The sequence below is a fragment of the Cnephaeus nilssonii genome (genome assembly GCF_951640355.1).
Source record: "Cnephaeus nilssonii genome assembly, chromosome: X".
Taxonomy (NCBI): Eukaryota; Metazoa; Chordata; class Mammalia; order Chiroptera; family Vespertilionidae; genus Cnephaeus; species Cnephaeus nilssonii.
The window spans coordinates 126115424-126143047 of NC_137071.1; the positions used below are offsets into that span (position 1 = coordinate 126115424).

The following is a 27624-nucleotide window of genomic DNA, read 5'->3' on the forward strand; positions in this document are numbered from 1 at the left end:
CCACTGTATGGGAGAACATATTTGCAAATGGTATCACTGATAAAGGTTTAATCTCCAACATCCACAGGCAGCTTATACAACTTAATAAAAGGAAGATAAATGATCCAATAAAAACATGGGCAACGGACCTAAATAGAATCTTTTTCAAAAGAAGACAGAAGGAAGGCCAAGAGATACATGAAAACATGCTCAAAGTCACTAATTATCAGAGAGATGAAAATCAAAACGACAATGTGATACCATCTCACACCGGCCAGAATGGCTATCATCAACAAATCAACAAACGACAAGTGTTGGCGAGGATGCGGAGAAAAAGGAACACTCATGCACTGCTGGTGGGAACGTAGACTGGTGCAGCCACTGTGGAGAACAGTATGGAGTTTCCTCAAAAAACTGAAAATGGAACTCCCATTTGACTCAGTAATCCCACTCCTAGGAATATATCCCAAGAAACTGGAAACACCAATAAGAAAGGATATATGCACCCCTATGTTCATAGCAGCACAATTTACAATAGCAAAGATTTGGAAACAGCCTAGGTGTCCATCAGCAGATGACTGGATCAGAAAACCAATGGAATACTATGCTGCCATAAAAAAGGAATTCCTACCATTTGCAGTAACCTGGATGGAATTGGAGAACATCATGCTAAGTGAAATAAGCCAGTCCATGAAAGAAAAATACCACATGATCTCACTCATCTATGGATAATAAAGAAAATTATAAGCTGTTGAACAAAAAGATAGATACAGAGACAGTAAAGCATCAAACAGAATATCAAATTACAGCAGGAAGGTTAAGGAGAGGTGGGGGAGATAAGAGATCAACCGAAGGACTTTTATGCAAGCATATAAGCATAACCAATGGACACAAAACTCTGGGTGTTGAGGTCATGTATGGGAGTGGGGTGGGGGTGGGGGCAATGGTAAGATATGTACACATATAATACCTTAATAAAAAAAAATGGCAGAAAACTTCCCTAACCTGGTAAAGGAAAAAGCTACACAAGTCCGGGAGGCACAGAGAACCCCAAACAAGAAGAATCCAAACAGGCCCACGCCCAGACACATAATAATTAAAATGCCAAAAATTAAAGACAAAGAAAGAATCTTAAATGCAGCAGTAGAAAATAAAACTGTTTCCTACAAAGGAGTGCCCATAAGGCTGACACCAGATTTCTCATCTGAAACTCTACAGGTCAGAAGGGCGTGGCATGAAGTATTCAAGGTAATGGAAAGCAAGGATCTGAGACCAAGATTATTATATCCAACAAGGCTATCATTCAAAATAGATGGTCAAATAAAGAGCTTCCCAGATTAAAAAAAAAAAAAAGGCTCAAGGAGTACATCACCACCAAGCCAGCATTGTAAGAAATGCTAAAGGGATTGCTGTAATAAGAAGAAGAAACAGAGAGAGAAACCTAGCCATACAGAATTAAAATGGCAATAAATAAGTACCTATCAATAATAACCCTGCTGAAACCGGTTTGGCTCAATGGATAGAGCATCGGCCTGCAGACTGAAGGGTCCCAGGTTCGATTCCAGTCAAGGGTATGTACCTTGGTTGCGGGCACATCCCCAGTAGGGGTTGTGCATGAGGCAGCTGATCGATGTCTCTATCATCGATGTTTCTAACTCTTTATCCCTCTCTCTTCCTCTCTATAAAAAATCAATAAAATATATTTAAAAATAATAATAATAATAACCCTACCCCTGACCAGTTTGGCTCAGTAGATAGAGCATTGGCCTGCGGACTGAAGGGTCACAGGTTTGATTCTGGCCAAGGGCATGTACCTTGGTTGCATGCACATCCCCAGTAGGGGGTGGGTAGGAAACAGCTGATCGATGTTTCTCTCTCATTGATGTTTTTCTCTATCCCTTCCTCTCTGTAAAAAAATCAATAAAATATATCTACACTAATGAAATAGAAACATGCAAATTGACTGTACCTTTGCTATGCCCACCAGCCAATCAGGAGTGATTATGCAAATTAACCCAACAAAGATGGTGGGTTAATTTGCATATGAAGGTGCAGAGCAGCCAGGGGGCGGGGCGGGACACTTGCATTGTCGCCATGGCAATGACGCAGGTGTTCCGCACCACCCCAACAGCTCTGGGCCTCTGGGCAGCATGGAAATGCAGAAAGGCGGCTCCGAGCCAGCGCGAAAGCAGTGCTGGCAGCCAGGGGAAGAAGGGCCTATTCTTGCGCAAATTGTCATGCATTGGGCCTCTAGTTTAAAAATAACAATCTATACTAATAAAAGAGAAAGATTCAAATTGACCATCACTTCACGTCGCCCACCAGCCAATCAGGAGTGAGTATGCAAATTAGCCTGACAACGATGACGGGTTAATATGCATACGCAGGTGCAGAGCGGCTGGGGCAGCCATTTGCACGTGCACCAGCACCAAGCAGCCTGGGACCCAGGGACGGGCGTCCTCAGGACCCAGGTCGCTCTGAGCCTGTAGGCCCATAGGCCTGAGCACCCAGGGTCCCAGAATGACCCCAGGCCACTCTGGGCCTATGCACACAGGTGCCAAGAAGCCAGGGGGGAGGCAGGAACATCCCCAGGACCCAGGCGCTCTGAGCCAGCGTGTGCACAAGCAGCTGGGGGCAGGGCGGGAACATCCCCCACAGAGAGCGAGCAGACAGCGGGGCCCTGCTTGCCCCTGGCCATGGCTGAATACTTTAAAAAACATGACCCAGCCCTAATTGGTTTGGCACAGTGGATAGAGCATCGGCCTGTGGACTGAGGGGTCCCAGGTTCGATTCCGGTCAAGGGCATGTACCTTGGTTGTAGGCACAACCCCAGCAGGGGGTTTGCAGGAGGCAGCCAATCGATGTTTCTCTCTGATCGATTTTTCTAACTCTCTATCCCTCTCCCTTTTCTCTGTAAAATAGTCAATAAAATATTTTTTAAAAAACATGATCCAACTATATGCTGTTTACAAGAGACCCACCTCAAAACAAAAGACACACACAGGATGAGAGTAAAGTGATGGGAAATTTTTTTTCATGCAAATAGAAAAGAAAAAAAAAAGCTGGAGTAGCAATACTCATATCCAACAAAACAGACTTTAAAAGAAAGGCCATCACAAGAGACAACAAAGGTCACTACATAATACTAAAGGTATCAATCCAACAAGAGGATATAACCCTGGTAAACATATCCTATCTAATAAAATAGTAATATGCAAATTAACCATCACTCCACTACAACCACAAGCCATGCCCATCATCCAATCAGGAGCGAGTATGAAAATTAACCCAACCAAGATGGCTGCAGCCACGGAGCAAGCAGGAGGCTTGGGTTTATCCAGCAATGGAGGAAGCCACACTTTCCGCACACCCTGGCGGGCCCAGGCCTCCACTCAAGGCTACAAAGTTTCAATTATAGAAGATAAATAAATCTCAACAAAAATGGCTGTGGCCACAAACAAGCAGGAGGTTTGGCTCCACTCAAGGCTACAAAGTTTCAATTATAGAAGACAAATAAATTCCAGATACCAGGGCCTCCGCTTGGGTCACCAGGGGGCATGGCCAGCCTGCAAACCACCACAGGCCCCTCGCCCAGGCCAACCCACACTCCAAAGCAACCCCCAGCCTGATCTGGGACACCCTTCAGGGCAAACCAGCCAGCCCCCACCCATGCACCAGGCCTCTAGCCTATCTAATAAAAGAGTAATAATGCAAATTGACCATCACTCCAACACACAAGATGGTTGCCCCTATGTGGTCAAAGAACCTGCCCCCATGTGGACACAAGATGGCCAACACAAGATGGCCAGCAGGGAAGGGCAGTTGGGAGGGACCAGGCCTGCAAGGGAGGGCAGTTGGGGGTGATCAAGCCTGCAGGGGAGGGCAGTTAGGGATGACCAGGAATGCAGGGGAGGGCAGTTAGGGGTGACCAGGCCTGCAGGGGAGGGCAGTTAGGGGCAATCAGGCTGGCAGGGTAGTGTTTAGGGGGTGATCAGGCTGGCAGGCAGAAGTGGTTAGGGGCAATCAGGAAGGCAGAAAGGTGAGCAGTTGGGAGCCAGCAGTCGGGAGCCAGCAGTCCTGGATTGTGAGAGGGATGTCCAACTGCCCGTTTAGGCCCAATCCTACTGGGATTAGGCCTAAACGGGCAGTTGGACATCCCTTGAGGGGTCCCAAATTGGAGAGGGTGCAGGCTGGGCTGAGGGACACCACCCCCCCCATGCACAGATTTCGTGCATCAGGCCTCTAGTGTGTGTGTGTATGTGTGTGTGTGTGTATGTATACACACACACACACACACACACATACATATATACATACATACTAGTGGCCCGGTGCACAAAATTTGTCCATGACGGGAGGAGGGGTCCCTCAGCCCAGCCTGCACCCTCTCCAATCTGGGACCCCTTGGGGATGTCTGACTGATGGCCAGTAAGTACAACACAGATGAGTAAGAGCCTATAATCTGATAAATAAAATTATTGGGAGGTACTGTTTTGAGGTATTACTACATATTCCCACACATTCTCCTTTGTTTTCTCTTTTTCCTCTCTCCAAGATAAATAGTTGGTTCTGCCTTTATTGCTAATGGAGAAAGATTCAACAGAACATTCTGGATGGTGGCTACCTGGGTGTAGACAGAGGTAAACATTTATTGAGCTGTACAATTGAGATTTCTGTATTTTACCTGGCATTTGGTTCTTGTGTTTGCATAAACATAAGCAGTGGCTTCTAACCCACAGGTTAGAATCATTCAGGGACACTTAAAATTTACTGTTGGCTGGATACTCTCCAAATCAGCAAAATAAGAATCTATAGAAATTGAACAGAATTGGAACACTAATTTCTGAAGGGATAGATTTGTTGTTTGGAATATTTTATACACACACACACACACACACACACACACACACACACACACACACACTCCTCAAGTAATTCCCATGAACAGCTATCATTGAAAATCAACCCCCAAGGGAATTTAGAGTCCTTGTAAAGGGGCAGAAGAATTCAGGCACAATAAATAGACAATTGTGTTGCTAGAAACAGCAGGAAATGTAGGCCTTCCCTCATGCCCTACAGCAGCCTAAAAAGCCTCAAGCTTCCCACCTGGACTCCCCGGGCCCCCAACAGAATGGGACTTTTCCTGCAGGGCCTGGCACTGCCTGTCCCGCCTCCTGGGTCCTCTATGGACCTGGACCCCTCATTTGGGGCCTGGTGCTGCCCGCCCCGCCTCCCCCGACCCCCAATGGGCCTGGACCCCACGGTTGGGGCCTCAAGCTGCCCGCCCCACCTCCCCAGGCCCCCTATGAAACAGAACTTTTCGAGCAGGGACTGGCGCTGCTCACCCCGCCTCCCCCGACTCCTGATGATACAGGACTTTGCAGGTGGGGACTGGAGCTGCTCGCCCCACCTCCCCGGGTCTTCGATGGACCTGGACCCTCAGTTGGGGCCTGGTGCTGCCCGACCTGACTCCCCGGGCCCCTGATGAAACAGGACTTTGCAGGGCGGGGACTGGAGCTGCCCACCCCACCTCCCCTGGCTCCCCAATGGACCGGGACCCCGCGGTTGGGGCTTGGCGCTGCCCACCCCTACTCCCCAGGCCCCGATGAAACAGGACTTTGCGGGCGGGCCCTGGCACTGCTCACCCCGCCTCCCTGGGTCCCCTTATGGAATGGGAGCTTGTGTGTGGGGCCTGGGGCTTCCCACCCCGCCTCCCCTTACCCCCAATGGACCAGGACCCGCGGTTGGGGCCTCGTGCTGGTTGGGTCTGCGATCGGGGCTTGGGTCAGTGCCTGCCAGCGGCAGCGGGCCCTGACCCATGCCCCGCCTGCCCCGGTCTGCAATCGAGGCTTGGGTCAGTGATCGGGGCTTGGGTCAGTGCCCTCCGGCGGTGGCGGGCCCTGACCCACGCCCGCCTGCCCCGGTCTGCGATCGGGGCTTGGGTCCGCAATTGGGGCTTTGGTCAGTGCCCGCCAGCAGCAGCGGCGGGCCCTGACCCATGCCCCGCATGCCCCAGTCTGCGATCAGGGCTTGGGTCTGCGATCGGGGCTTGGGTCCGCGATCGGGGCTTGGGTCAGCACCTGCCGGCGGTGGCGGGCCCTGACCCACGCCCCACATGCCCTGGTCCGCAATTGGGGCTTGGGTTTGCAATCGGGGCTTGGGTCAGCGCCCGCCGGCAGTGGTGGGCCCTGACCCACTCCCCGCCTGCCCTGGTCAGCGATCGGGGCTTGAGTCCCAACAGCTGTGACGGGCACTGCCCCCTTCCCCCACCATCTTTGCTGGGTTAATTTGCATAGCACCCCTGATTGGCTGTGGGTGTAGCAAAGGTATGGTCAATTAGCATATTACTCTTTTATTAGGTAGGATATATATATATAAAATCTCCAACATAGGAGCACCTAAATATATTTTTAAAATATTCCAGAGGACTTTAATGGAGAGATTGACAACAATACAGTCATAGTAGGGGACTTCAATATCCCTCTGACTTCACTGGATAGATCTTGCAGACAAAAACTTAACAAGGAAACAGAGACTATAAAGGACACACTGGATCATATGGATTTAATTGAATATATAGAACATTTCACCCCAATACAGCAGAATATACATTCTTCTCAAGTGCACTTGGATCATTCACAAAGATAGACTACATGTTAGCACACAAAACAAGTTTCTACAAGTTCAAGAATATTTAAATCATATCAAGCATCTTCTCAGATCACAGTGGAATGAAATTAGAAATCAACTACAGTAAAAACACCCAAAGTCATTCAAACACATGGAGGCTAAATAGTATATTACTAAACAATGAATGGGTTACCAATGAGATCAAGAACAAAATAAAAAAAGTTCATGGAAACAAATTAAAATGAATACACAACAATGCAAAATCTCTGGGACACAGCAAAAGCAGTCCTGAGAGGGAAGTTCATAACACTATATGCATACCTAAAAAAAAATCAGCAATAAACTATTTAACCCTACAACTTTACAACTTAAAGAACTAGAAAGAGAACAAGAAAAGCCCAGAGTAAGTAGAAGGAAGTAAATAATAAATTAGAGCAGAAATAAAGAACGTAGAGACTAAAAAAAATACAAAAAATGAATGAAAATAAAAACAAGAGCTGGTTCTTGGAAAGGATAAACAAAATTGATGAACCATTAGCCAGACTCATCAAGAAACAAAGAGAGAGGACCCAAATAAAAATTTAAAAACAGAAACAAAAGTGGAGGAGTAACCACTGACACCACAGAAATACTAAGGACTGTAAGAAAATACTATGCACAACTATATGCCAACTGCTGGACAATGTGGATGAAATAGACTACAAAAATATAATCTCACAAAACTGAATCAGGAGGAATCAGAAACCCTGAATGGGCCAATAACAACTGATGAAATAGAAGCAGTAATTAAAAAAACTCCCACCAAATAAAAGCCTAACTCCAGACAGCTTCACAGGGGAGTTTTACCAAACATTCAAAGACTAACACCTATACTCCTCAAACTATTTCAAAAAATTCCAAGAGGAAAGAACACTTCCAAGCTCTTTTTATGAGGCCAGAATTATCCTAATTCCAAAACCAGATAAAGACACTACAAAGAAAGAGAGTTAAAGGCCAATATCCCTGATGAATATAGATGCTAAAATCCTCAACAAAATATTAACAAATGGCATCCAGCAATGTATTAAAAAGATCATACACCATGATCAAGTGGGATTTATTCCAGGGATGCAAGGCTGGTACAATATTCACAAATCAATAAACATGATACATCACATATACAAACTGAAAGACAAAAATTACATGATCACATCAATAGACACAAAAAAAGCATTTTACATAATCCAAAACCCATTTTTTATAAAAATTCTCAGCAAGGTGGGAATAGAGGGAGCATATCTCAACATGATAAAGGCCATATATGACACACCTTCAGCCAATATCATACTCAATGGACAAAAAATAAAACCATTTCCCCTAAGAACAGAACAAGTCAGGGATGCCCAGTTTCACCATTCCTGTTCAACATAGTACTGGAAGTTCTAGCCATAGTAATCAGACAAGAAAATGAAATAAAAAGCATCCAAATTGGAAAAGACTATCATTATTCACAGACACAAGATATTATACATAGAAAACCCCAAAGACTCCATCAAGAAACTACTAAATAAATGAATTCGGCAATGTAGCAAGATACAAAATTGATACTCAGAAATCTATGGCTTTTTTATACACTAACTAGTGGCCCAGTGCATGAAATTCGTGCACGGGGGCGAGGGGGGAGGAGTGTCTCTCAGCTCAGCCTGCACCCTCTCCAATATGGGACCCCTGTGGGATCAGGCCTAAACCAGCAGTCGCACATCCCTCTCACAATCTGGGACTGCTGGCTCCTAACCACTCACCTGCCTGCCTGTCTGATTGCCCCTAACCACTCTGCCTGCCAGCCTTCTCACCTCCAACTGCCCCCCCTTGTCGAACTGATCACCCCAAACTGCCCGCCCCACTGGCCTGCTCACCCCAACTGCCCACCCTGCCAGCCTGCTCACCCCCAACTGCCCCCTACTGTCCTGCTTGCCCCCAATGCCCCCCTGCTGGCCTGATTACCCCCAACTGCCCTCCCCTCCTGGCCTGCTCACCGCCAACTGCTCCTCCATGCTGGCCTGCTTGCCCCCAACTGCCCCCATTCCAGCCTGCTCACCCCCAACTGCCCCGCCTTCCAGCCGGATCACGCCCAACTGCCCCCATCCTGGCCTGCTCGCCCCCAACTGCCCTCCCTTCTGGTCTGATCACCCCCAACTGCCCCTCCTGCTGGCCTACTCACCCCAACTGCCCCCCTCCTGACCTGCTCATCACCAACTGCCCCTCCCTGCTGGCCTGCTTGCCCCCAACTGCCCCCCTTCCAGGCTGCTCACCCCCAACTGCCCCCCTGCTGGCCTGCTCACCCCCAACTGTCCCCACTGCTGGCCTGCTCGCCACAAACTGCCCCCTCTACTGGCCTGCTTGCCCCAACTGCCCTCCCTCCTGGCCTGCTCACCCCCAACTGCCCTCCATGCTGGCCTGATCACCCCCAACTGACCACTTCTAGACTGCTTGCCCCCAACTGCCCCCCCCCTGCTGGCCTACTCACCCCAACTGCCCCCCTTCTGGCCTGCTCACCCCCAACTACCCCCTCTTCTGGCCTGCTCGCCACGAACTGCCCCCTTGCTGGCCTGCTCACCACCAACTGCCCTCCCCTCCTGGCCTGATCACCCCCAACTGCCCCCCCCTGCTGGCCTGATTGCCCCCAACTGACCACTTCCAGACTGCTCACCCCCAACTGCCCCCCCTGCTAGCCTGATCGCCCCAAACTGACCACTTTTAGACTGCTCACCCCCAACTGCCCCCCTCCTGGCCTGCTCATCAACAACTGCCCCTCCCTGCTGGCCTGCTCGCCCCCAACTGCCCCGCCTTCCACCCTGATCACCCCCAACTGCCCCCCTACTAGCCTGATCGCCCCCAACTGCCCCCCTGCTTGCCTGCTCACCCCCAACTGTCCCCACTGCTGGCCTGCTCGCCACGAACTGCCCCCTCTGCTGGCCTGCTCGCCCCCAACTGCCCTCCCTCTTGGCCTGCTCACACCCAACTGCCCCTCCATGCTGGCCTGCTTGCCCCCAACTGCCCCCCTTCTGGCCAGATCACACCCAACTGCCCCCCTCCTGGCCTGCTCACCCCCAACTGCCCCCTTGCTGGCCTGCTCACCACCAACTGCCGCCCCTGCTGGCTTGCTCACTCCCAATTGCCTACCTGCTGGCTTGATCACCCCCAATTGACCATTTCTAGACTGCTTGCCCCCAACTTCCCCCCTACCAGCCTGCTCACCCCCAACTGCCCCCTGCTGGCCTGCTCACCCCCAACTGTCCCCACTGCTGGCCTGCTCGCCCCCAACTGCCCTCCTTCTGGCCAGATCATGCCCAACTGCCCCCCTCATGGCCTTCTCACCCCAACTGCCCCCCTCCTGGCCTGCTCATCACCAACTGCCCCTCCCTGCTGGCCTGCTCGCCCCCAACTGCCCCGCCTTCCAGCCTGATCACCCCCAACTGCCCCCCTCCCAGCCTGCTCACCCCCAACTGCCCCGCCTGCTGGCCTGATCGCCCCCAACTGACCACTTCTAGACTGCTCACCCCCAACTGCCCGCCTTCCACCTGGATCACGCCCAACTTCCCCCCTACCAGTCTGCTCACCCCCAACTGCCCCCTGCTGGCCTGCTCACCCCCAACTGTCCCCACTGCTGGCCTGCTTGCCCCCAACTGCCCCCCCCCGCTGGCATGCTCACCCCCAACTGCCCCTCCATGCTGGCCTGCTCGCCCCCAACTGCCTTCCTTCTGGCCAGATCATGCCCAACTGCCCCCCTCCTGGCCTTCTCACCCCAACTGCCCCCCTCCTGGCCTGCTCATCACCAACTGCCCCTCCCTGCTGGCCTGCTCGCCCCCAACTGCCCCGCCTTCCAGCCTGATCACCCCCAACTGCCCCCCACTGCTGGCCTGATCGCCCCCAACTGACCACTTCTAGACTGCTCACCCCCAACTGTCCCGCCTTCCAGCCGGATCATGCCCAACTTCCCCCCTACCAGCCTGCTCGCCCCCAACTGCCCCCCCCTGCTGGCCTGCTCACCCCCAACTGCCCCCCTGCTGGCCTGCTCGCCCCCAACTGCCCCCTCTTCTGGCCTGCTCACCCCCAACTACCCCCTCTTCTGGCCTGCTCACCCCCAACTACCCCCTTGCTGGCCTGCTCACCCCCAACTGCCCCCCTGCTGGCCTGATCACCCCCAACTGACCACTTCTAGACTGCTTGCCCCCAACTGCCCTCCTGCCAGCCTGATTGCCCCCAATTGACCTCCCCTGATGGCCTGCTTGCCCCCAACTGCCCTCCCCTCCTGGCCTGCTCACCCGCAACTGCCTCTCCATGCTGCCTGCTTGCCCCCAACTGCCCCCCCTTCCGGACTGATTGCCCCCAACTGCCCCCTCCCAACCTGCTCACTACTCACTCCCAACTGCCCGCCCCTGCTGGCCTGCTCACCCCCAACCATAAAAATCTTAGAAGAATCCATAGGTAGCAAAATATCAGACATATGTCGTAGCAATATCTTTACCGATACAGCTCCCAAGGTAATGGAAATTAAGGAGATAATAAACATATGAGACTGCTTCAAAATAAACAGCTTCTGCACAGCAAAAGAAACCATCAACCAAATAACAAGAAATCCCATTGCATGTGAAAACATATTTGCCAATGATATTTCAGATAAGGGTTTAATCTCTAAAATTTACAGGGAACTCATATAACTTAACAAAAGGAAGATAAACAATTGAATCAAAAAATGGGCAAAATACCTAAATAGACACTTTTCAAAAGTGGACATACAAAAGGCCAAGAGACATATAAAAAATATGCTCAAAGTCACTAAACATCTGAGAGATGCAAATCAAAATGACAATGAGGTAATATCTCACACCTGTCAGAATGGCTATCATCAACAAATCAACAAAGGACAAGTGCTGGAGAGGATGTGGAGAAAAAGGAACCCTCTTGCACTGCTGGTGGGAATACAGACTGGTGCAACCAATGTGGAAAACCATGTGGAGTTTCCTCAAAAAATTAAAAATGGAACTCCCATTTGACCCAGTCATCCCACTTCTAGGAATATACCCAAGAAATCAGAAACATCAATCAGAAAGGATATAGGCACCCCTATGTTCATAGCAGCATAATTTACAATAGGTAAAATTTTAACAGCCTAAGTGCCCATCAGCAGATGAGTGGATTAAAAAACTGTGGTATGCCGAAACTGGTTTGGCTCAGTGGATAGAGCGTCGGCCTGCGAACTCAAGGGTCCCAGGTTCGATTCCAGTCAAGGGCATGTACCTTGGTTGCGGGCACATCCCCAGTAGGGGGTGTGCAAGAGGCAGGTGATCGATGTTTCTCTCTCATGGATGTTTCTAACTCTCTATCCCTCTCTCTTCCTCTCTGTAAAAAAATCAATAAAATATATTTAAAAAAAAACTGTGGCACCAAGAAACTAGAAACACCAATCAGAAAGGATATATGCACCCCTATGTTCATAGAGGCACAATTTGCCATAGCTAAGATTTGGAAACAGCCTAAGTGCCCATTAGCAAATGAGTGGATTAAAAAACTATGGTACATCTACACAATGGAATACTGTGCTGTGGTAAAAAAGAAGGAGTTCTTACCATTTGCAACAGCATGGATGGACCTGGAGAGCATTATGCTAAGTGAAATAAGCTAGTTAGAGAAAGATAAATATCACACGATATCACTCATTTGTGGAATATAATAAACAACATAAACTGATGAACAAAAATAGATCCAGAGACAGAGAAACATTGATCAGACCATCAAACCTCAGAGGGAAGGTAGGGGAGGGTGGGGGTAAGGGGTAGAGATCAACCAAAGGACTTGTATGCATACATATAAGCCTAACCCAGTGGTCGGCAAACCGCGGCTCTCGAGCCACATGCGGCTCTTTGGCCCCTTGAGTGTGGCTCTTCCACAAAATACCACGGCCTGGGTGAGTCTATTTCAAAGAAGTGGTGTTAGAAGAAGTTTAAGTTTAAAAAATTTGTCTCTCAAAAGAAATTTCAATCATTGTACTGTTGATATTTGGCTCTGTTGACTAATGAGTTTGCCGACGACTGGCCTAACCAATGGACACAGACAACAGGGTGGTGAGGGCATGAGTGCGGGGACAGGAGGTGTAATTGTGGAATAAAGACACATATGTAACACCTTAATCAATAAAGAAAATTTTTTTAAAAAACTGTGGTACATCTATACAATGGAATACTATGCTGCTTTAAAAAAGAAAGAATTCCTACTATTCACAATGGCACAGATGGGCATGAAGAGCATTATGCTAAGCAAAATAAGCCAGTCCGAGAAAAATAAATATCACATGATCTCACTCATTTGTGGAATATAATCAACAACATAAACTAATGAACAAAAATAGATCCAGAGATAGAGAAGCATCAAATAGTCAAACATCAGAGGGAAGGCAAGGGAGATGAGGTGGGGCAAGAGATCAACCAAAGGACTTATATGTATGCATATAAGCATAACCAATGGACACAGACACTAGGGGCGTGAGGGCATGTGCTTGGGGATGGGAGTGGCCGGGAAAAGGTCAACAGGAGAAAAAGAAGACATAGGTAATACTTTAAACAAATAAAAATAAATAAAAAATAAAGATAAAGTGGGCAAAGAGGGTCAATATGCTGATGAATAGAAACTATACTTTTGATGGTGAGCATACTATAGTGTATACAGATATCAAATTATAATGTTGTACCTGAAAATTACATAATATTATTAACCAATGTTAGCTCAATAAAAGAGCCCTAGTTGGTTTTGCTCAGTGGATAGAGCATCAGCATGCAGACTGAAGGGTCCCAGGTTCGATTCCGGCCAAGGGCACATGCCCGGATTGTGGGCTCGATCCCCAGTAGGAGGCATGCAGGAGGCAGCCGATCAATGATTCTCTCTCATCATTGATGATTCTATCTCTCTATCCCCCTTCCTTCCTCTCTGAAATCAATAAAGAAATATATTTAAAATAAATAAATAAATAGAAATAAAAGAAAAATATTTCTCTTAAAAAAAGTTTCATTCAGAAGAAACTTGATACCTGTGACAGGATGACTTTACATTTCTATTTAAATTTATGTTAAATTTTGTTTAAATGAATTATAATATACTATACTCTTATTTGCTTTGATTTCAACCTGGAAATATGATATAAAATAAAAGTACATTTTTATATTAAAAATAATACTTAAGCACAATAATGAATAATAAACCACTGAAAAATAGGTGTTCATAAGTCCATATCCATAATAAAATAAACAGGGAAGAAGGGAAGGCTCATGCTTGTAGTAGAATATCCAGATTAGTCTAATAAATGGGGAGTGAGTGCTAGAGTTGGAAAAATCATCATAAGGATTGATTTAGGGAAAAAAATCATCAATGGATGCTAAATCTAGGGGACATTTTTGATGAAGAGCATGTTATTTGCAGGCTCTTAAGAGTGTGTCCCACAGATTGCCTATTTGTTGCAAGAGGAAAAAAAGAAACAGTAATTATACATTGGAGAAACCAGACAACAGCTTAACTCAGTGATCAAATTTAACATTATCAATGAGGGACAGATGGGCATTGTGTGTCTCCAGATGCGATAGCCTAAGAAGGACACAACATCACCTACACAGTATTCTAGCCAAGAATGTATAACACCAATCTAATCACTTGGAAACATCAGATAAACATAAAATGAGGAATGTTCTATTTTTAAAAGGGGAAGTTGGGTGGGACTGTATTCTTCAAAAAGGGTACTGTCATAAAAAATAAAACAAAGAAAGGCTATGGAAATGTTCCAAATTAAAAGAAGCTAGAGAAATGACAAGCAAATGACCTTAAACTGAATCCTTTACTGGAAGAGGAAAAATGTTTATAGTGTTGATCTTATAAAGTTAACTGGAAAAATTAGAATATGGACAATAGATTACAATATATCATAAAAATAGTGTATCGATGTAATTTTATAAAGTTATCTCTACTGTGGTTTCTCCAAGAAAATATACACTAAAGTACTTGGGACTAAAGGACCATGATGGGTGTAAGCAAATGCGATAAAACAGTAACATAATACATGACTTTAGGTAAAGACTTTATGTGTATTCTTTGTACTTTTTTTATTTTTGCATATTTGTATATTTGAAATTATTTCTAAATAAATTACTTTTAAAAGTGACACCTTTGTATCATGAGATCATAATAAGCAACTACAATCCAATAGGGAATTCTTTCTTAGGCACTCAAGTCATCCCCCTCTGCTCTTCAAAGAGCTTAGCACAGTTTTTATTTTAACTTTACTTGAAGATTTATTAACTCCTAATATATGCAATTGATATTCAGAATTGAAAAATAAAGTACATTCTTGGCAGGAAAGAGGTGGAGACCCTAACCCCCAGGGTGAAACTCTGTACCTGCCAAATGTAAAGGTTCGAAGCACAAATATTTTCAGATCTAAGCTCAAGGAGACCTTTAACTGTACTTCCCCATAATTCTTTCATCAAGACATAGGAAAATAGAGTTGAAAATCCTACTGACACAAAATCATTTAGGTAAACGTGGATATGGACCCTATCTCCTTGTCTACTGGCTTAAGATCAGCTCTTACATATCAGAATCCGTCCCATGCCAGAATGACAAAGGAGAGGAGGAAAAAACTCACAGCGGATTAATTAATTAAAACAGGTAAAAACTTTTGGCAGGCTAGGACCTCACTATTGTGAATATTAAGGAGAAAACAGATATGGATATAGGGAGCCTATTAATGCTGATAGAAAGCAGAAAATAATCATATAGGGAACCCCAAAATTCATGGAAAAAGGAGCCCTAAACCCTCAAATAGATTAGCTTAGACATCTGCAAGTGCCCAACCCTCGGAATGGCTTAAGTACATTGTAATAATGTAAGGTTCTCTGGAAAGCACTGGTGACCAAAGTGAATCCTCAGAACTTGAATGCAAAATGTAAATGGGCTTCTGGAAGTTGGAAAGCTAGAGGCAATGATGCTGCTCAGGGATACCTTTCTAACCCCATCCCCACCCTGAATGAGGATGTGGCCTAGCAGATGTTGAATTCAGTTAGAGTATCAGGAGGGTCCTGGATATCTGCATGTACTTACTATTAGTTTATTTGTGTTTATTCTTTATAAATAGCCATATAAACTTAATGAGAAAGGACTGAGACATAGCAAGCAAGTTTCTCACATACTGTGAGACCTTGCTTTGCATACACTGTCACCGCACTCTCATCACAGACTCTGCAGGCCAAGGGAAGCTACACCAAGATGGGCTGCACCTGCTCCTGATGTGTGTGACTTAGTTCAGCCAAGTTTCTAGATCCATGGTTAAATAACTCAGGAAACAAACCTAACCCAACAGATCTGAATGGAAGGGGTCTCTTTCAACCTTTCTATAGTAAATCTGAAATTAGGCAGAAAGCTATAACCTAATCATATATGTTGTAATCTCTATGGGGTAGAGACTATATTAGCACAAAGATGGTCACATAGCATCTAGAGAGCAGAGATCCAAAGGGGAGAACTTTATCAATGCTTATCCAATCCTGGCCAAGAGGATAAATATTATCTGGTAGAGACAAGTATTCAGGTAGCCACAGAAGGGCACTTTATTATAGATGGCAGCAACAGTTCACCAGGTTCTCTGTATCATAGCTGAAACAGACTTCAAAACAAACATTGAACAAGTCCTCATTTGTAAAGTGGAGATAATGATAGCATCTACCTCAAAGGCTTATATGAGGATCAAGTTGATACGGAAAAAGTGCTTAGAATAGTGTCTGGCAGATGGTAAGCACTCAGTAGGCATCAGTTACTATTATCTAAGGCCAAAGATTACCTTTAGCCCAATTCTATATTCAATTAGGAACATTCCATTAATTCTGGGTTTTGCTGGTACTTACATAATACCAGAAGGGAGTAACTTGGAAGTGAACTCAAGAATTCTAGTCAAAATTGAGTTCCATAGTTGAAGATCAGATCATGGAGCTGTGGTGCCCAATGGTTCTATATATCAGGGAGCATTTTTTATTGTCACTATGACTGGGATGCTACTGGAACTTAAACTCTGGGGTCCAGGGATGTTGCCTGAGGTAATTCCTACACAACAACAACAATAATGTCCTGTCCCAATAGTGCTTGAGTTGATAAACATTGCCCTAGACTACAATGAATGCACCAAAGTACTTACCTCCAAAGCCGAGGCAACCTGTTGACCAACTTCTGTGCTTTATATAAATGTAAGATCCCACAGTTCTCATATTTATCTACAATTTCTTATCTAATAATCACTCTATCTACTACTTCAAGAGAACTCCAACAAATTAATCCAGATGCATGTGCCAGCAGAGGAGCCCCTCCAGTTTCTGAAATTGGGTCATTGATTCCAAATAAAATCAGCTCTCTACATTCCAGAAAGGGTCAGAGTCTGGTAAACTGGAAAGGCCCCTCAAGGAAGAGGTTGTCTAAACCTTATGCAACATCACAGCAGAGGATTGGACTAGCATACTCACATTAGTGAGATCGTCCAAAGCTGATCTCATTTTGAGCAGTCCCTGAGGTGAAGATGGAGATATCACTGCTTGGTACTCTTCCTCACTCTAAAAAAGTAAAAGAGGTAAATGATTATACCCAACTGTGAACAGTCTTTTTCAGAGTCATCTCTGGGGCTCAGAAGGAAACTCCAGAATCTCCAAGCAACTGCAGATGCATAATATAAACCGCAATAAACTACAACAAAAGGACATTTTGACATTCACTGCTGCTTAGAGAATTACTGAAAGAGGTAATCATTGATGATAGGGACAAGGCTGTGATGAGACAAGATGACAATCAGTGTAACTCTTAGAGTTAGGTGGATGAATGGATAACAAAACAAGGCCCTCACATATGCTGTCTACAAAAGACTCACTTCAGCCCTGGCCAGTGTTGGTCAGTGGTTAGAGTGTCAGTCCATGCACCAAAGGGTCCCAGGTTCAATTCCTGGTTAAGGGCATGTACTTGGGTTGCAGGTTCAATCCCTGGCCCAAGTTGCATTTGGAAAAATAACTACCACAAAAGAAAACTTACAATGGCAGAATCTAATAAGAAAATCCAATATAGACAAAAATCTGATAAATGTAGCAAATATTTCTTGCCAATTTATAAAGAAAAACATATTAATCCCCTACATGAAAATCATTTTATTAAAATGAAAATGATTAGAAAATGTATATCTGTACTGAAAGGAAAGTAATCAAGGAAAATAAATTGGCCTAATGATGTTTGTTTTAGGAAATACTCTCTTAATGACAACTCATTAGTGTTAGTAAAATTCTTATTAAAATATGTATGATGATAAATGAATACAAAGCAGCTCAGGACTGGAATGACTATGTCAAACTACCCCCAAGATCAAAACAGCAGAATCAAAATAGACCCATTCTTCTAATTAAATAGTTATAAAAAGCATGGTAATACATTTGTTGTATTATCTTCATAATCTACCCAGGATTTACCACGCAACCTCCTGGAAAGGTGCTTTGAGCATCTTAGGCAAAGTAGGAGTATGGATATGATCATTAACAAGAGGTGAATATTGTTTGCTTTGGAAGATTGGGGAGGGTGGCCTTCATTTCAGCCATGCATTTATGGGAAAGAAAAGTTCATATTTTCTCCCCAAGTTCTAATTTGCTGATCTTCTCCAACCACAGGGGCTCTTATTTCTTGCCCTCCTTCTTAAATGAAACCACACATAATCGGAAAGATTTAGGGTGAGGATAGGGACTAAGCCAACAAAGGAAGAGGCTGCTTGAGACACTATTAGGAGAGACAGCTTGCTCTAACCTTTTCAGATTCGCCATCATCACTGGGCACAATTTTGTTGGACTGTGATTTCTTAGTCTCATGTGTGTCGCTTCCAAGTGGTGGTGTCATCTCTTACAGATTCAGCAGGGTTTATCCAAGGCAGGGCTGCAATCAGAAAGAGTCTCTTTAAAATACTACTCACCAGAAACATCACAGAATTATCTGGAGACTTTTGAGAAAACCCAGTCTCTCTATAGCATCCCTCAGAGGAAATAGACTTTGAGTTAGGCAGATCTTGGTTCTACCACAGTTAACCTTGGGTAAGTGACTGAAACTCCCTGGGCTCCAGATATCTCATCTATAAAATGGAGATAAATATACTTACCTCTGCAGGACACTGTTCAAATTAAATTAGATACTCTATGTAAAAAGCTTAGCATAATGCCTGCCATCCTCTGTGGGCACTGAAATTATGGCATAGCCCCAAGTTTAGGTCTGGGAACATTGGGAACAACTTATGTTATTTACATTGAAGACAATAAAAAATGTGACAGGTCATAGAGTATGGAGGCTAGTTAGTAAGAATAAGGTTCTTTAAAAGGCATGGGATCCTGGCCACGGAAATTATGTTACAAAGACAACACAAGAATGCACTGCACACACACATATGCACAATAGGCCAGAGAGTACTCAAAGGTTGCATTCAAGCAGAAGAAATTGTAATACAGTTCTAGACACCTGATAGGAACATTTTTAAAAAATGAGCTAATAGCAGAAGAAAGTAACGTATTGGAAAATCATTTGATATAACAATTTAAAGTCATTAGAACTCTTAGAAGAATCCTACCTTCACCTCATCTCAGTATGGAATCCCATTCTATATTTCTTTTTTAAAAATCTTTATTGTTGAAAGTATTACATAGGCCCTCGTTTTCCCTCCATTAACCTCTTCCAGCCTGTTCCCGTCCCCCTCCCTCCCCCCAGGCCATTCTATATTTCTTAAGGTTCTTGTAGTTTGTGAGTCCTCAATAGTTAGGATACACTTATGTGTCTTACAAGCAAATACATTATTAGGAGGAATTATTTTTTGGATACACAAGAGACCCTTCCCACTCAGACACAACTGACCTTTCAACCCCACTCATATTCAATCTCCAAGTTCAACTGCATTTGACAAACAACAGGCTTCCCTAAGAAAGACCCTAAAGGGAATATAACAAAGTTCCCACTATGTACCAGATACTTCAGGCAATAGAGATACAAACACAAATAAAACACAGATCTTATCCTAGAAGTATTTGCATGCATAGCTCTAACAGTAACATAAAAATGTGAAAAATGGGAGAGCGGTGGCGGGGGTGGGGGGGTGGCGGGAAGAGGCTAGGAGGGAGATGTGGCCTGACTCTGCCACCTCCTCCACCACCTGCAGCCAACTCCCCTCCCTGCGGCTGCCAGGGCACACTTCCGGGTCTCCCGGCACCCATCATAGTCAATGGATTCTGCCCCCTGACCCCCTCAAACCAATGGGCAGCCAGCCCCCACACTCTCTAAAATAACCAGCTCTCCCCTTACCTAGTATAGAGCCCTGTGTGGTTGACCCCCTGCAATAGGCCTAAGCTGGAATGCACCACTATGCAGCAGCAGCCTACCCATCGGCCTATGCCCCGGAGAACATAGCTTTTCCCCAGCAGCCTTCAGCCCTGCCCCAGCAGCAAAAAGAAGACCTGAAGGCTACAACCTCTTATCTATTCCTCAGGAGTTTGGTGATGCAGAACTCATACAGGCACCCCTGTCATTTGGAGTTGTAGTCTCTGCCAAAGTCTTTGTGGATCAAGCCCCAACCAGAGCAAGTGTTTTGGGTTTGTTAGCTATGACAATCCAACCAGTGCCCAGACAGCTATTCAAGCCATGAATGACTTTTAAATTGCCACGAAGAGGCTCAAGGAACAGCTAAAGAGGCCCAAGGATGCCAACAAGCCTTACTGATCTGCTCTCACTGACCATCCACAGAAAGATTCAGAAGAGTGAGAAGAAAGGGGAGGAAAAGAACAGAAGTGCTTAAGCAGCCCTTCTTGAAGAAGCAGCTGGAGATGGAGATGGACTGGACCTAAGTCCAGTGCCTGGGGTTCAGGCCACTTTAAGGATTGTCTTCATCAAGTGGGTTGTTCTATGCCTGTGGCATAAAGCTCAGGCTGGCAAGGCAGCTGGGGCTGGCTGAAGATGGACTATGGAAGGGAACCAGGAGAGGGCCTTGGGGTTGCCAAGGGCTTCCTGGCAAGGGAAGCCCAGATTTACTTAGTTCAAAATCATATCATTCCTTAGAGTTTAGGGACCAAAGAACTATTGCTTTAAATATATATATATATATATTATTTTATTTTTTTCAAAACAAGAAACACAAAAGAGCTCTAACTGGTTTGGCTCAGTGGATAGAGCGTTGGCCTGCCCAGGTTCCATTCCAGCCAAGGGCATGTACCTTGGTTGCGGGCACATCCCCAGTAGGAGGTGTGTAGGAGGCAGCTGATCGATGTTTCTCTCTCATCAATGTCTCTAACTCTCTATCCTTCTCCCTTCCTCTCTGTAAAAAAAAAAATTAATAAGATACATTTTTTTAAAAAAAGAAACACAAAACACAGTATAGAATCTCATAAAGCTGCCTTTAAATATCCCTAGGAGACAGGGTGAAGGGGATCTTTAGAAAGACCCAGCCTACTTAAAGGGAGGCTGTGGAAAGATTGTTTTGTGTCTCATATTCTCTTAAACCATCTCCTCACCCTGCCTTTTTTAAATAATTAAAGACTTGAGGCCTAGGCTCAGATGCAGGTGACAAGAGAGTTATGGAAGCAGTGAACCCACAATACCCAAACACAGAGAGCATCACTGAAGAGGCCTCAGGAGGAACTCTGCCCTGCCCTGGCCTTTGCTACTAAGTGTAGGAACCTGCCTTTCTTTCCTGACATGTGGAACCATTGCTTCCCCAGGCTGGAAGAAGGAGGGAGTTTTGGGCATCCTAGCTTTTCCTTTCCCCCTCCATATAGGCAGAGGCCCTGACTTTGGCTGAGTAGAGACACCTTCTGTTTGCCCTCACCTTGAGCCAGCCCCAGTGTCCCCTTGTTCTGGGTCACCTTCTGTTTCTAAGTCTAAGTTTGCCCACCCGTAAAGTAGATTCGGGAGTGCAGAGGGCTGTGACAACAGATTTGGAAGGTTTGCTGCTATATATACTGCCCTTGAGAAGGGAATAATTTTCAATTTAGCTTCAGAATGTAGAGGTCCCTCTTTACCCAGGACCTGGGAGAGTAGATGTTTTGCCAAAATACGTCTTCATTCCTTTAAAAAGTACATCTTTCTTATGCAAAAAAAAAAAAGTGACAAATTATTTTTAAAAGTACTAGAGAAACATAATGGAAATATAGAGGAGGTTATATATGATCTGGACGTTCCCAAGTAAAATGGGGGGGCTTTCCAGGCAAAGAAAGCCTGAGCCCAGGCAGAGACTTGAACATGCAGAGAACAGAAGGTTCCAGGTATATCCAGGTTGTCTGAGTTCAAAGTACGTATAAAGAATGGGCTGGGGAGGAGTTATAAAGGGGTTGAAAGCTAGGCTGGGGGTAGGCTGGTAACAGAGAAGTCTTCGGCTTGAGGGGAAGATTTAAGAAAGGGGAAAGGATTTGGGTTTTGCTTTGGATGGAGAAATATTACACATTTTGTTGATGAGGAAAAGTCAGTAAAAGTATGTGCCTTCACAGTTACTACATCAGTTGATTCTCACAACAAAACTGTTTCCATTTTATAGTCCCAAATGAGTTACATGACTTACTACACAGGACAAACTATTAAACAGTATACATCACCCAGCTCTTTCCAGGGTTCTTTCTAACAAAACATAAAATCTCTTTGATCACAGTAAAAAAAAAAAAAAAAAAAAACACTTCAGAACAGTCCATGGTCCAAAACAAAAGGCCCTAGTTTAGTAGAGAGAGGAGGTAGAATTAGCACAGGACTTTTTAAAAAGAAGCAATTGGACTTCTTAACCAGCCAAGTTAGCATGTTTGAGCCTCAACTTCCTCTTTTGCAAAAAGATACACTTGCAGAGGTATCCTGTGGTGCAAATGTAAATTTTTACATGAAAGCCTAAGCATGGCAGGCACTCAGAATAAATGGTGAGTATTACTCTCCTCTTCCTCAAAATTGAAAACTATTTTCCATCTCATCCTCAAAACTCAGCCAAGCAGCAATAAAGCTAAATTGGGTGCACCTACCCCTAACTGCACTCTATGAAAACTACTTACCCCACTATTATCATTCACACCACATACAATTTTTTTATGGATGACCAAAGACTCATGTTCTGAAACATTTACCTTTCAAGGGAAAAGAAAAAATATCAGATTGAAGCAAAGAAAAAAAGTCTAAAATTTTTTCAGCTGAGTGTCATAGATCCCATTAAACCTCAGAGAAAACAAGGTTATTCATATGATGGTCATGCACCACCTTCACTATCCTGAACAATAATCACTTGCTTTGGGAGACACACACACTGACTCAAGTAGCTAATTTTCCTGCTACTAGGAGAGGGGAATGACTCCACTAAAAACATGCTTTCATAAAAGGACACTGCAAAACACTCTAGACTCCTACCACCTACAAAATGCTGAGCCTTACTTGGACAAGAAACTTAGAATCCTTTCCACTTCCCAGACTCTCCATACCCCCTACATGTTGAAGACCTCATTGAGTATCCCAGAGCAGTACTGAAACCCACACAAGGGCAATTTGGCTCTTTTAAAAGCCCAATTGTTCAGATTCCAAAACTGTAGACCAAGACAGTATACAGGAAACAGTAACAAGTTCGTTTTACATATAAAGGCAGATTACAGACAGCAAGACATTGGGGAGAGTAAGGGGCATGGTGTCTGTCAATGAAAGCAGCACTGGGCGGGAAAGTATGCCTAGGGTCTAGTTCTAACACTGCAGGTAGCTGGCGAGGTGACACTAGGCAAGTCCCTTTTCCCCCTGTAGGCTTCATTTCTCCACCTAATAAAATGAGGCAACGGGACCAAAGCCTCCATGTTATTCAAACTGTGGTAAATGGACCAGCATCATTAACAACACGTGTGAACTTTTAGCAATTTAAAATCTCAGGCCCCAAGCTAGGCCTTACTAAATAGGTACAGGCAAGTTAATATCCCCAGGTGATTTGTATGCACTTTATTTTGTTTTAAATTCTTTATTGATTAAGGTATTACATATGTGTCCTCATCCCCCCATTAACCCCCAAACCTCCCCCCCCCCCCACTCATGCCCTCACCCCCCTGTTGTCTGTGTCCCTTGGTTAGGCTTATATGCATGATCTCTCCCCCTTACCCCCAATCTTCCCTACCTTCCCTCTGAGGTTTGACAGTCTGATGGATGCTTCTCTGATCGATGCTTCTCTGTCTCTGGTACTTTAAAGTTTAAGAAGCATGGTTCTAAGGCACCTTCGACATCTGGCCTTCCAGGAGTCTAATCACATAGCAGAGAGCAGTGGGCAAGCCAGGGTTGAAGGGTTGGAGGCAGAGATAGAAGAATGGAGATGTTAGAAGTTTAACAAAGGGGAAAGGACATTTCCATTAACCTGTAGTTCAACACACATCCCTCAAATAGCATTCTCTGACTTAAGTGCGTCATCTTGTGGCTGAAATTGATTTTGCATACTTTCACTTGTGAAAAGAATTTTGTAAATGTACTCTGATTCAGGCATGTGTACTGGATGCTCCATCTAAATGATGGGACCTAGTCCCATTTACTTTGTCAGTTCAACCTCTAATACACACTCCCTGTCCAACCTCGTGTGGGGCTCACTTCACAGACTGCTGACTGGCAGGAGAACAAATTAAAGGTTTCCTGACAGGGACGCCGCGCACCCTGGCAAGAGAAGACAGCGTGTAACAAGGGACACTCCGTGGCTAATACCGGACATTAGAGCGGGCAGTACAAAACCGAAGGCTCCTACCTCACATAGAAATTGGGGGCATAACAGGAAAGACCACGGACACACTCCTAAATCAGGAGTAGCCCCGATAAATGAATGGAGCACCAAGTCGTAGCGACCGGTGTGGATCTCAGCCTGACCTGTGTTCCCCCCAATCCATCCGCCAGCAGTGAATTTTTTAAATTACAGTCCTAGAGAAACTGCAGTGGTGATTGGCCAACAAGGACCAATCTGCGTGCAGAGTTGCGACGTGGGCTCGCCCAGCAAGTAGGGGCGGGGCTAGGGGAGTAATTGATTGAACTCCGCGTCAAATTGACTACATTGGGGCTTGGTTTCCCGTACAATTGGTAGGAATATGCTGGTTTGACAGGCGGGAGTACTGGGTCTCTTTAAAGAGGCATTTTCCTTTAAATAACCCTGCTGGAGGAAGGGGAGAGCGGCTGTACAATTTAGGTTCAAACCAGTTAAGAATTCTTTGTAGAATCAAACATTAACTCCTGCTGGCTTCACAAGTGGCCTTGTGATGTGAAGCAGGGTAGAAATTATTGCCCCTATTTTATGGGTAAGTCCTCAAAGTGCAGAGAGCTACTAATAGTAGTAGCTGACATTAATTCAGCGCGATAAGTGCCAAAACAAGGTGAAAATACAACTTCTAAAGATTTCAGAGGCTTATATAAGCCTAACCAATGGACACAGACAACAGGGGGGTGAGAGCATGAGTGGGGGGGATGGGGGAGGTAATGGGGGAATAAGGACACATATGTAACAGCTTAATCAATAAAGACATTTTTTAAAAAGATTTCAGAGGACACATGATGTTCAGCACGTCATTATTGCCAACCCAGTCACTGTTGTCATACACCAGCATCACCAATAGTGATTAGTGTCTTAGGTACATGTGCCACTGTTAGGGTCTATTCAGAGAGTTAGACAGACACTTCTTCCTTTGAACCTAACATACCTTTATGATGAGACAAGTAAGGAAATATTGCATTAATATTATATGTATATTATCTGTATTATAAATATATTAAGTCAATAAATATAACATAAAAATGCATTTAGGATGGAGAGTGATTATATGAGGGGGGGGGAGGGAATCACCAAATTCCCTTTTGAGAAATACTTGGCAAAATGGATTTTTGTATAGGGTGATCGTTCACTGTATGGAAACGTTTTCTAAGCAGCTGCGACCTCCTAGTGGCCACATGAACTCATTACCCCCATTTACCATCTAACTTTGAGAGCAACAGGCACAGAAGGGCTAAGCGTTACTGACATCCCCATCCCCGCGCAGGGCAACTACCTGACAAAGTTGTAGACTAGGCCAGTCTTCATCCCATTTTAATGCCCCTAAAACTAGGGGGATCCTTAAGTGTGTGTATAGAGGGGGAGGATGCCTATAAGTGCTATGAGGGAACCTGAAGAGGTTCATAATTTCAGAACCCCTTCCTCTCCTTTGTAGTCTCTGTTTAAAACATTTATTCACGAATAAAGATACTATCTGGAGGAAAGGAGAAAAACTATCACCAATTAATACTATATTTAAGTACTTTTCTGTCAGATGTTCGAGACAAATTGGTCTGACAGGAAAAAATATTCCGATTAACAGCTTATTTTCCTCAGTCATATCTCCAGCTCTGACATAAAATAGATTTATATGTGTAAGGCAAAAGAACCTTTAACAACCTATTAATGGGATTGGAACTAAAACTACGCATGGGAAAGGAGTTTCCCGCCAGTCAGAAACAGAATCAAAACAAAAATAGATGAGGGGCAGAGGAAGAGGGAACTAAAGGCCTCAGAATTATCGCCTTACAGAATTACCGCCTTAGAATTACCACCTCAGACCAACCGCCTCAGACCAACCGTCTCAGACCAACCGCCTTAGACCAACCGCCTCAGACCAACCGCCTCAGACCAACGGCTTCAGACTAATGGCTACCAACCGCCCCTCACTAACAGCCTCCAGCAAGCATGCGCACAGAGGAGGCGCGCCGACTGTACCATTCTAGCCAGAAGGGGGAGATAACGGATTGACCCTTTTTAGTCAGAATTGAAACCGCTAGATGGGGCCAAAAGATCATACTAGGTACCCTTTATACATTTTTTCTCCTCAAGAAATTTCTTTTCTGCATCTTAGAACCCTAGAAGAAAGAAAACGCTTGCTAATCTCTGAACGCATACACATAACACCCCTCCTCCAGGATGATGGAAGTGGCTAGTGCCAGAACTGGCTGCACCGTCAATCAAATGCCCTCTCTGGGCTCCCGTGAGCCATTAATAATAAAATAGTACCCGTATCATAAGTCTGTTTGAGAATTAAATGAGAGAGTGCATGTAAAACACAACACCAGGCAAATATTCAGACCTGAAGAATTAGATACTCTGGGATGGGGCCCAACTATAGTTTAATAAGCACTCCAGGTGATCCTAAGTCACGTCTAATGTGTAAGAATTGTTGCTCAATGAGGAAGTCTGCCCACTCAAATAGCTAACCAAGATATTTGTCATTATTTCAGATTCCATTACTTCTGCCTGAACTTCCAAAACCATCATTTGTTTCTTGACCCCAACTGTATGGCCAGTATCATGGTGGATACAATGAGAAAGAAACAGATAACCTGCCCTGGGGCTTCAGTGTAGGTGATTCAGGAATAGGAAAAGTTAATTAAATCTACAAGGCCAGATCTAGTAAATGTCAAATGAATTATACGGACAATAAGCAAATGTTCTAGGAAATCAGAGGAGGGAGATTTTACAATTATAAGAGGGATGAGCCTGGTCACAAAGACCAGTGCCAAGCCACCCCTATCCCCCCCCCCCTCACATACACACACACACTCACACACACACACACACACACACACACACACACACACACCAAATAGCTGTAATTTCTACAACAAGGCAATAGAACAGACTTTAGCAGCCTAATTAAATCCCTGTCTCAAAGGAAACCCCAACATATCTAAGAGCTCGCTTTCCTTTAACAGCTGCCTCTTAAATAAAAATAATTAGAACGCTTATAGTTTTTAAAAGTCCTTTATTTTCTCCCTCCACTGTTTCAACCACTCATAGGAAAGGACAGATGGGTATGCAGACATAACATAAATACTTGATGGAAGTAATTATGCATTACCATTGATGAGATGTTCAGAATAGCTATCTAATAGATGATTGAATAAAGAAAATGTGGTGTGTATATATACAATGGTATACTAATCATCCATAGGAGA

At 44.9% G+C, this 27624-nt stretch overlaps 1 protein-coding gene across 8 annotated transcripts in view; it reads right to left on the bottom strand.

Moving 5' to 3' along the window:
• Positions 1-26330, bottom strand: part of CCNB3 (cyclin B3) — a 73338-nt gene extending 47008 nt beyond the window's left edge. For 3 of the 8 annotated variants that reach the window (XM_079764670.1, XM_079764665.1, XM_079764672.1), the window contains exons 1-4: positions 26255-26284; positions 23795-23916; positions 18454-18579; positions 17142-17228 (exon numbers count right to left, since the gene is read on the bottom strand). In XM_079764670.1, the coding sequence (XP_079620796.1) occupies positions 17142-17228; positions 18454-18543 (177 nt within the window). In that variant the 5' untranslated portion in view covers positions 18544-18579; positions 23795-23916; positions 26255-26284. Of the gene's footprint in view, positions 1-17141; positions 17229-18453; positions 18580-23794; positions 23934-26229 lie in introns of those variants that run through there. The other 5 variants (XM_079764667.1, XM_079764669.1, XM_079764668.1 and 2 more) reach the window with 5 other exon arrangements.
• Positions 26331-27624: the final 1294 nt, after the last annotated feature.